Source organism: Sinocyclocheilus grahami, unplaced genomic scaffold (assembly GCF_001515645.1).
Source record: "Sinocyclocheilus grahami isolate Dianchi unplaced genomic scaffold, SAMN03320097.WGS_v1.1 scaffold2271.1, whole genome shotgun sequence".
Lineage (NCBI taxonomy): Eukaryota > Metazoa > Chordata > Actinopteri > Cypriniformes > Cyprinidae > Sinocyclocheilus > Sinocyclocheilus grahami.
Genome location: NW_015507450.1, coordinates 42,483 through 53,788, shown reverse-complemented (window position 1 = coordinate 53,788; position 11,306 = coordinate 42,483). Strand labels below are relative to the sequence as shown.

The following is an 11,306-nucleotide window of genomic DNA, read 5'->3' as shown; positions in this document are numbered from 1 at the left end:
GTTTTAACCTGCTCAATATACTTTTTATTATTTTATGTATATTTGTGTTTTAATAGGTTTTCATGTTGTCTTAACCATTTTATTGCTCTTAACCATTTTAATGTGTGTATGTCTTTAAATGAGTTTGGGTCTGCCTGTCATGTGACTGATCACATGACAGGAAGTAGGAAATGGACAGCATAAAGGAGGCAGCATGTCAAACAAGCATGGTCGTTGCTCTCATTACGACCAAGTGGTGATCACCTGCAAACTGGAATAGTGGAGTTACCTCTGTGGACTTACCTTTCCAGCACTTTGGATTAACACTACAGTGGACTTTTGTATATACACCGGTGGACACTTTTGGGGACATTCACTTTGGGACTAGCAACACACTGGATTTCTTAAGGACTGTTTTAATGGTATGAAACTGAAAGACTCTAGACTTCTAGTTTTGTGTTGTTTTAAGGCTCTTGTGAATATTGTAAATGCATATTTGATTTTCACTTTTAACATTGTTGTCTGTCTCATCTTTTAAACACTCAAAGCTCTCACATAGTATAATCTGACCCCTTTTTAACAAACGTAACATCTTCCAATAAGGCAGATCGTTACAACGTTGGCGATGCTAATGGGCTATATGCTAATAGCGGACTCAGGAAATCAAAATAAAATTAGTGATAACAAGGTGCTCTGATTGTTTTTGTTGTAGAATACGATAGGGGATATGACCGTAACATTTTGAATTCATGATTGCAAAATTAAAATTCTAAACGGAACGATTCAATAATGTTATTAACCTGTTAAAGGCCATTTCAAATAGGAATATCTGTTCGGAATGATTACATTTAATTTATTTTTTGTTTCTGGTTATGTTCCTGTCAATTTCATTTGTTTCTAGTTTTTGATTTCCTTGAACCAGTTCTTAAACCGGCTCTGGGTAGAGCATGTGAGCGAAGCACTCCGCTATGTTTTCCGCTCTATGGACGTGTGCTCCACTCAGTCACTCTAACCACCCAAGCAAGCGCTCCGTTAATATTCAGCTTGCGCTCGCCGTAAACCAATTCCCGTTCCGACATACAATTTCTCTAGTAAGCCTAATTGTTTACTGTTTGTACCGAAATTCTTGGATAATTGTCTAAAATTAAGCATGCTGATAAATAGCAATTATCATGTTTCAGAGCGAAATTCTTACATTCTTCTTAATTTTATTAATTGTAATGTATTAATGTATCAAATATATGAATCTAACCTTAGCAAACCTACCTAAAATGCAAAAACTCAAAGTGTATTTGAGTTTCATTAACTTTATTTCCGTGAAAATAGCTGCAGTTGTTGTGCAATAGAACATTCAAAACAGGCTCATTAAAACACAAACGCGCACACACACACACGAAATTAAATGTGTGTAGATCTTTACAAAATACACCTGGATTATAAAGCCTGTGAAAAGCACACCCAAGATAAAATGCACTTAAAGAACGCTTGGATTATGAACTGACGTCAATGAAAGAAAGTTAAAACTGACCATAACTGTGGGGAACTGTGGTCTATTAAAACGTCTCTTGATGTTTACTGGATTTTAGAATTTACTTTAAGAAACATTAGCTTGGACAAAGTGTCAGGCTCATTTGGTGTGCCCGGGAAAGCAATCCAGCGGCAGAAAACACTCGCTCAGTGCTGGAAGAACCACTGGGGATGCTGAAGATTTTGCAGGCGACCATGGCTAGTTGAGGGAGGGATCCAGCACTGGTTTTCCAAAATCCTAGAACGTCTTCCTGTGGACTTTTTCTCATTGAGCCCAGGTACTCCTCCATCTGACCTCTGGAGGTGTCAGCTACACTCGAGTTACTCTCATATGAGCCGAAAATGCGCACCTTCTTGGGAACACTTCTGGCCTCAGTAACTGTGTCTATACGACTGCATTCTGCCTCCTTCACCAACATTTCGCGAATCTCTGCGAGTTGATTGCTCACTGTACCATCTCTAATAATCCATTCTGTTTTTATATGTGGATCTAATACAGCCGCCAACACAAGGTGCTTGTCAGAATAGAATCTGTTAAAACAAGAGGAGACATTAACTGACAGTGTCTCCGCAAACGCACAAATGGGTAGTCCCTCCTCTTCTACTGCACTTTCCTCAAACCCTGGGAGGTTGAAAGCCTTTATCATGTTACTGGCGCTGTCGGTCACCACCCTGACAACGCGTCTTTGTAAATTCCAGTGTTGTAAAACACCTTCATATTTCTGAAAAATATTCTCAGCTGTGTGGTGTCCTTTAAGATGTTCACAGGACAGAAACACAGTGTGACCATTGAACACTTCATCAACGAAACTTGCCACAACACCCAGAAAGCTGTGTCCACTTCTGTTTGTCCATATGTCTAGCGTAAGCGTGAAGCCATCTCCTAACTGCAACAGCTCCCTAAGCCTGCCTTCCATCTCACTAAGAGCATTTGGCATCAGTGTATCACGCACTGTACTGTAGCATGGAGTGGTGTACCCGGGCTGGGCAACACTGACAAAATGACGCATGCCTTCTCGTTCACCTTTTGTCAGCGGTTCATAATCCAAGTGGCCAGTTGCAGTTTTTATATTATAACTCCATAACTGCTCTACTATTCTCGATCTCTACAGAATCTCGAACAAGCAAATCACCAAATGGCATTCTGGGTTGAGCGAGTGGAGTGGAATCTTCAGAAAGGCACTCTGCGCTCTTAAGGAAATATTACCGCTCCGCTCACATGCTCTGGCTCTGGGTAGAAGAGAGCGCTGTACATTCACTCCCCCCACCAACAATCCCTGCCGGTATAGAGACTCAAACCTTTGTTTTCTCTTCATATGTCCCCTGGATACAAATATACTTGCATGGCCATATGCTCGAGTGTTTCAGAACATGTCTCAACAGCTCTTGCTTGAAGTGAATCTAGTCAAAGGCTTTGTCCACTCTGTACTCTCTAAAGCTATGTGAACATGTCAGTGTTGTGGCATACTTTATCCCCATAAATATCAACACTTACCTACATCAGTTTGCCCCATCAGAATTTTAGAAACAGAACATCAGAAACATATTTGCACTATAATGAATCATAAATGATTTGTGGAACACTTTAAAAAATAGAAAATATTTTTATATCTGACTGTTTTGAGTTTAACTTGCATCCTGTAGTTCCCTGTGGCTGTTCAACTTTTATCTTCTCCGACAAGCAAAGATATGCAAGCTGACAAATATTGATTGTATTGTTAATAGAATATATGGTTGCTTGCGTTTACTTTAACGTTCAATGAATTGTTTTACATGTCATGTTAGGGTGTTAAGTGCATTTCGCAAATCCCCCGGGCCAGAATCCACAAATAATTATTTGAATTAATATTGTTATATTATTTTGTCTTCTCTAGTTCCCTATTGGCTGAGCTGGGGAAGCGAGGCTATAAAGTGGAAGGAGGCGAACTCTCGTCTCTCTCTCTCTGCCAGCCACAGCCACATCGTTATGTCTCGCCTTAAGCTGCAGTCACATTCGAATGCGTCAAACCAGCTGCTTTAAAGGGCCCATAACAAAGAGGTAGAAATTGATATTGTCTTATTAATATTGATAAGCCCCTTGATGTTAATGCTAATATACTCACAAAATTGACAAAATCTGGTAATAAACCCACATCAAGCCACCATTGTTTATTGTTTCTTGTGTTGCTCAAATCCATATTAAGAATGTGTGGGCCATCATCAGAGATATTGATAGCTGAATATTCAGAAATAATTAACTAATTGTAAAAGAATATTGTATGAATAAAAATTACTCAATACTTGACTAACAATTATATACATTAGAAAGGGAAGAAAATGCCTTTTGGTTCAACACATCCAGTCTGACTCTGCCTTAGCCATACTGTTTGTTCTAGAGATTTGGTATTTGACCTATCATCTGTAGGGTCCACAACCATTAAAATCTCCACCCAAGATAATATGATGGGTGTTCAAATTCGGAATGGAGGACAAAAAGGGATGTGAAAACACTATTGGCTCTTTTGTCTTTTATAGTGCTGCTTTACAGCTAAAAATGAAGTAATTTTATAATTGATTAATTTTACAACAACAGTGCTATTTTCTTGTTTATTACTGTGCATTGAAACTGCTTTGAAACTTTGAAAGATGCTTTGAAACTGTATGGTATAAAGCACTATATCAGTGATCTTCACTGTTGTTTTCACGAGATCCGCACTTATAGGACAAAGTTAATAGGAGAGCCACTTTTACTGCAAAGTATGAAAAGTTACATCCAGTCATAAATAGCATGTCTGTTTCTCAATCTGTGATCCCTGAACATGCAATATGCAATGCAATACAAAGGGGTTTATTTTTAAAAGTGATTTATTTAAAGTTATTTGCTTCTACATTAGCCCATCATGTATCAAACCATAAGAGCACATACGGCGTTAAGAGCTGTAAAGATTGCCAAAACAACTCGGCAGTGAGTCAATGTCATGGACGTAAGGGCAGAGCAAGTTTAAATATATTTCTAGTCTATATTTCCATCTTGTAATTCTGCTGTTTTTGGTATTTTAAAAATATAAATTATTTATAATAGAGCAGACACTGACTGTTGTTCATGTATTTATGTTCTCCTTTAGCGAGACCACAGACGCTGAAAACACTGCGCACTTCAGTATGTGTGTAGTAAACAAAACCGCGCATCTTTGCCATTCATTCATAAAGACACACGCAGGATTCATATTTAAATTGTATTTTTGCAGCTTAATATTTACAGATACCAGTCAATATTGTGATTTGATTTAAGTGTAATGACCTACTTTTGATTTATCCACCCAACTTTGACAAATTCTGTGACATTCCGCGTTATACAGTAAATTCTGTTTTTATGTCTGTATTCCGTGATTCCGTCCGCGTTTTCCACATCGCAGAAATCATAGGGCCATAATTATATAATGGGTTCTACTGTATTTTGTCGCGTCGCACCACGACGCTCGCGTCCGGTGTTGTCTTATTGTTTTATTGCAATTTTATTCCAGTAGTGGGTAAAATGACAATGCATGGTTAATGTTACCTCCAGTCAGTGTTAGAAATGACAAAGGCTTTGGCAAAGATAAAAATAAAATATAACTTCACGTTTATTATATATTATGAAAAGGCCACTTCCAGACATTTCATTGGTATATACCTGCAAAGCTTTATCTCAGGAGAGTCTCTAGATGATTTGTGCTAAATTATGTGATATTCCATGATATTCAAAATGATATCAGGACCCCTAATACAAAAGAAAAAAAATCCAATAGCCCTATCAATATGCTCTGGTTAACTGGCTTTCATTATTGTTGTAGGTGTCTGAATGAGGATTATGGCAGTCAGTGCATTCAAGCAGCTTGCAAACTTCTAAAGATGATCTGCAAAACAGTCAGTCGTGCATTTACAGATATTACTGTTGCTTGCATGAACCTTGTGGCCTCTGTATCAGGATTTGCCCAGGTATTCCATTCTGAAATCATATTATCTTTGTTTTAAATAACTGATTAAAGCCATTAGATATTCAGAAGACAATGACTCAAAATGCCTGACATTTGTTCAACCCTAAGACAACACAACATACGGACACTTTTTCTGAGAAGACTCATGAGTTACTCAGTGATGCCAAGCAAACAGTCCGAACATGGATTGGACTAACTTTCAAAAGCAGACTTTTAAACAGAGTTTCTGGAATGGTTGCCAAATTCACTAGAGAGATTGAGGTAAGCAGAACAAGTATGTTCATGGCCAGCAGCCATATCACCCTGTAGCCCAAGACTGGTTACCCACTGAAGCTATGCAGGGTTGAGCCTGGTCAGTACCTGGATGGGAGACCTCCTGAGAAAACTAGGTTGAGGCTGGAAGAGGTGTTAGTGAGGCCAGCAGCCCTGTGGTCTGCGTGGGTCCTAACACCCCAGTATAGTGATGGGGACACTATACTGTAAAAAGCACCGTCCTTCGGATGAGACGTTAAACTGAGGTCCTGACTCTCTGTGGTCATTAAAAATCCCAGGATGTCCTTCGAAAAAGTGTAGGGATGTAACCCTGGCATCCTGGCCAAATTTACCCATTGGCCTCTGACCCTCATGGCCTCCTAATCCCCATACACTGATTGGCTTCATCACTCTGTCTCCTCTCCACCAATAAGCTAGTGTGTGGTGGGCATTCTGGCACAATACAGGTGCGTCCAAATTAATTAGAATGTCGTGGAAAAGTTCATTTATTTCAGTAATTCAACTCAAATGACAGTTGTCCAGAAGACAATCATTGACACCCTTCACAAGGAGGGTAAGCCACAAACATTCATTGCCAAAGAAGCTGGCTGTTCACAGAGTGCTGTATCCAAGCATGTTAACAGAAAGTTGAGTGGAAGGAAACAGTGTGGAAGAAAAAGATGCACAACCAACCGAGAGAACTGCAGCCTTATGAGGATTGTCAAGCAAAATCGATTCAAGAATTTGAGTGAACTTCACAAGGAATGGACTGAGGCTGGGGTCAAGGCATCAAGAGCCACCACACACAGACGTGTCAAGGAATTTGGCTACAGTTGTCGTATTCCTCTTGTTAAGCCACTCCTGAACCACAGACAGTGTCAGAGGCGTCTTACCTGGGCTAAGGAGAAGAAGAACTGGACTGTTGCCCAGTGGTCCAAAGTCCTCTTTTCAGATGAGAGCAAGTTTTGTATTTCATTTGGAAACCAAGGTCCTAGAGTCTGGAGGAAGGGTGGAGAAGCTCATAGCCCAAGTTGCTTGAAGTCCAGTGTTAAGTTTCCACAGTCTGTGATGATTTGGGGTGCAATGTCATCTGCTGGTGTTGGTCCATTGTGTTTTTGAAAACCAATGTCACTGCACCCGTTTACCAAGAAATGTTGGAGTACTTCATGCTTCCTTCTGCTGACCAGCTTTTTGTAGATGCTGATTTCATTTTCCAGCAGGATTTGGCACCTGCCCACACTGCCAAAAGCACCAAAAGTTGGTTGAATGACCATGGTGTTGGTGTGCTTGACTGGCCAGCAAACTCACCAGACCTGAACCCCATAGAGAATCTATGTGGTATTGTCAAGAGGAAAATGAGAAACAAGAGACCTAAAAATGCAGATGAGCTGAAGGCCACTGTCAAAGAAACCTGGGCTTCCATACCACCTCAGCAGTGCCACAAACTGATCACCTCCATGCCACGCCGAATTGAGGCAGTAATTAAAGCAAAAGGAGCCCCTACCAAGTATTGAGTACATGTACAGTAAATGAACATACTTTCCAGAAGGCCAACAATTCACTAAAAATGTTTTTTTTATTTGTCTTATGAAGTATTCTAATTTGTTGAGATAGTGAATTGGTGGGTTTTTGTTAAATGTGAGCCAAAATCATCACAATTAAAAGAACCAAAGACTTAGACTACTTCAGTCTGTGTGCATTGAATTTATTTAATACACAAGTTTCACAATTTGAGTTGAATTACTGAAATAAATGAACTTTTCCACGACATTCTAATTTATTGAGATGCACCTGTATGGCTGCCGTCGCATCATCCAGGTGGATGCTGCACACTGGTGGTGGTTGAGGAGATCCCCCCCCTCCTTCATGCAAAGCGCTTTGAGTACCCAGAAAAGCACTATATAAATGTAACAAATTATTATTTTATTATTATAAATTGACAGTTCATTGACATCGATGTAGTTTATTATAATAATTTTGTTTGTTCTGCTTTACAGATGTGGAATAACATTATAACCATAGATTTCATGAGTAAGGACTTAACCAAAGAATGGAGAGAGACATTTACACGGGACTTTGAGGGAAAATATCAACAGGTACTCATCACAAAATGATATATGGTTAAAATTATGATTACATTTCATGACTTTTAGTTCAGTTTAGTTCTGTTTTCTTCTATTCTGTGCCTGGAATACTGCTGTTGAATACTCAGAAAAACTGATTTGTTCTTTTTCATAAAGAGCCTGGGATTGTTATTTGATTGAAATGCTGAAACTGAATTGTTAAATTCCCATGCCAAGTATCTAGTTTATTCTAGTTCAGCTCAAATTATTTTTTGGTGCTTTAAAGAAGTTCATACAAGTGGCATCAAAGCACAGGATTTTGACTGGAAACAGCCTTCCTGTTCCTTTCCAATCCACTAAAATGCTTGAGACATCTTAAGCAATTGAGATTTGCATCTTGATGAAATGCAGTAAATGTGACTCTAGGGAAACATTTTGCAATGACCTGGACAATTGACAACCCTCACTGATGTCTGTTTTCATTGTCTGTTTTTCTTTATTTGTAAATATACTGTACATAACTATTTTTTACTCCTATTAGGAAGATGATCTCGATCAAATACTGGTTTATTGCTCAAAGATTGAGGAACTTAACGACTCCAAGCCTTTATTGCTGGGTAGTGTGAAGAAGTGTGCTCTCCAGGCTGTTACTGCAGTATGCCAGGTAAAGGTCTTTCACTTTGTTCTCTCTGACAACATGACTCATTTAGCATCATACACATACTGTACATTAGAACATTTAATAAATTGAGATTAGGTCCAATACCTAGTCCAGTTTAAGGATTATATCTCCTATTTGTACCAACATAATTTATTTTCCCTTTTTACTTTCAACGTCACGTCAGTGACCATCGAATTGGGAATCTCGCTAGAGAGACCAATCTACTTCGAGTGTAAACTAAACGAGCCAATGCACATTGGTATGTGATATTTGCATCTGACTGCCATGCCTCGCAGCGCGAATATAAATAGGCACAACAAGCTTCGGTGTTCGTGAACAAGTGAATATACTCTGCAAGGAAGCCTCTGTGTGCGGGTTTTATGGTGCTGCAGCGGGTGGTCAGATCCTTCGTTGAGTGGGTGTACACTACAGTCTGCACTACCCCCTGTAGTGTTACAGCGGCCATCTCCCCTGTGTGCCTCAGCACAACTAAAAGAGCACTTCCTAAAAGAGCATTCATGGGTGCGTCTTTTTAAAGACGGCGTTGCGTCTATGTAAAAATGTAGATTCACCTGTGCATTTTGCGACGGTCACAGTCACTGCCTTACATGTCTGAACATTAACCATGCTGAGGTGGCCTTCGTGGATGAGTCATGTTCTCATTGCGGGAAGATGACCATCTCTGAGTTGCGGACCAGACTCCATTACCTCCAGAGGGGTGGAGTTCCAGTGCCTCTGCTAGATCCAGTTCTCTTTCCAAAAGGGGGAGGACTGCTTCGGGCAGTCGCCTGGGTGGTCTCAAAGGGACAGTGAGGACTTCCCCTCCGAGGAACCAACCTCCCAGGGGCCCTCACTCCACTCGCGCTCCGCAGCCAGTGGAGATGCCCGGTAAACGTGCTGGACCTTCTCAAAGTGTACCAGTCGTATCCTTTGGGGCTCCCTGAGCTCTCTGGGGATGAGTGAGCCTGAGCTCTCTGGGGATGATGATTCAGCTGTGGTGCCACCTTCTAGGACGGTGACAATGCCTGAATCGGACCCTGAGATGATGGCTATGCTTACCAGGGCCGCCGAAAAGATCGGACAAGAGTGGAGACCTCCACCGTGTACCGAGCCTTCAAGGCTGGATGATTGGTTTCTCGAGGCGGCTCATGCTGGTTCTCTGCACCCCAGTCGGTGCCTTTCTTTTCGGAAGTGCATAAAGAGCTTAGAGGGTCGTGAAGGCACCTTTGAAGAGGGTTGTGGAAGGTACCTTTTACTGGCCGAAACGGATCTGGTAGCTCCTCCTCCCTCACCACTCTCCATGGCGGGGTTGCCAGGTGGTACAAAGAGATCCCCCTGGTGGAGCAGTCGGCTGCAATGCAGTTGTGTCCAAAGCAATGAATGCTGTACGCATTCATCTAGTCTGACTGGCAGTGCTTATGCGGCCTGTGGAGAGGCGGCCTCGGCCTTACACGCTATGACGTTGTTGCAGGTTCATCAGGCCAAGGCACTGAAGGACCTGCATGAGGGTGGTCACAATCCTGAGGTTCTGAAAGAACTGTGGGTGACTACTGACCTCGCGTTATGAGCGATGAAGGTCACTGCACGTTCGCTGGGTCGTGTGATGTCCACGCTTGTGGTCCAGGAGCGCCATCTCTGGTTGTGTCTAGCTGACATGAGGGATGCCGATAAAAGTCGTTTTTTAAATTCCACCGTGTCCCAGACTGGCCTCTTCAATGACGCAGTCAAGAGCTTTGCCCAGCAGTTATCGACTGCACAGATGCAGACGTAGGCAATCAAACACATTCTGCCCTGGCGGACAGCTGCTGCCTCCACCCGAGTGCCTCAGTCTGCTTGTCGCTGAGGGCGGTCTGCTGCGTCCACCCCCGCTCCTGCGCTGCAGCAGCCTCCAGCCAAGCAGCGCCGTGGAGCCGGTCGTAGGCAGGCCGCCCAGCCCATCCAGGCCCCCGCCAAACTTGTCGGCAAACGGACAGGTAAGAGTCTGAGATAGGTGACCCAGAGATGGAGGAAGCAGCTTTTCGGGAGATGGTGATCACAACACTCCCTCCCCCGGAGGGGGGCCGGGTGGAGAATCTTTTGTTTCATTTTCCTTTTGTTTCGCCACTGGCCCTACAGATTGCCTTTAATTGTTTTCCAACATTGTTTGCATCTAGCCGATCTTCCTGAAACTCCTGATTCTGACACACTAATAAAACCAAATGTGAGAACATATGGCATGGCAGGTCCTGCCCTGTTTGACACAGATATTATAAAACCATACAAATAAAACATACTGTAAATTCTTTCTTTATGATATCATATAAAAAATCAGATGAGGTTCATGTTTATAACAGTAGACTATTATCTTTGATTATTTCAATTACAATAAATGCTTTGGGTCCAAACAATCTAGAATCAAAATCAGAATTAGCTTTATTCGCCAAGTGTGTGCAAACACACAAGGAATTTGTTGTGTTTTTTTAGGAGCTCTTGGTGCATACATACATACATAGATTAAGTGTGTGTGTGTGTGTAAGAGTGTGTGTGTGTGTGTGTGTGAGAGAGTGTGTGTGTGTGTTTACTGGTATATATGGTTTATGAGGACACAAATGTGTATAATGACATGGGTACTACAACGTAAACATTGTTTGTGAGGACACAAATGTGTCACCGTAAAACAAAAGGCTTAAAAAAACATACAAAACGGTGGTTTATGACATTCAAAAATTGCCAGTAGTTTTCTGTAAGGGGCAGGTTTAGGTGTAGGGTTGGTGTAGGGCAGGGGTGCCCAAACTCGGTCCTGGAGGGCCGGTGTCCTGCAGAGTTTATCTCCAACCCTAATCAAACACACCTGAAGCAGCTAATCAAGGTCTTACTATGCATACTAGA

General features: G+C 41.6%; 1 protein-coding gene across 1 annotated transcript in view; it reads left to right on the top strand.

The window, feature by feature from the left end:
* Positions 1–3,495: 3,495 nt before the first annotated feature.
* Positions 3,496–11,306, top strand: part of LOC107574568 (E3 ubiquitin-protein ligase rnf213-alpha-like) — a gene marked incomplete at its 3' end in the record, with an annotated part of 49,961 nt that continues 42,150 nt past the window's right edge. The window contains exons 1-5 of the mRNA XM_016261017.1: positions 3,496–3,544; positions 5,319–5,463; positions 5,571–5,723; positions 7,712–7,810; positions 8,319–8,441. Of these exons, the coding sequence (XP_016116503.1) occupies positions 3,504–3,544; positions 5,319–5,463; positions 5,571–5,723; positions 7,712–7,810; positions 8,319–8,441 (561 nt within the window). The remainder of the gene's footprint in view (positions 3,545–5,318; positions 5,464–5,570; positions 5,724–7,711; positions 7,811–8,318; positions 8,442–11,306) is intronic.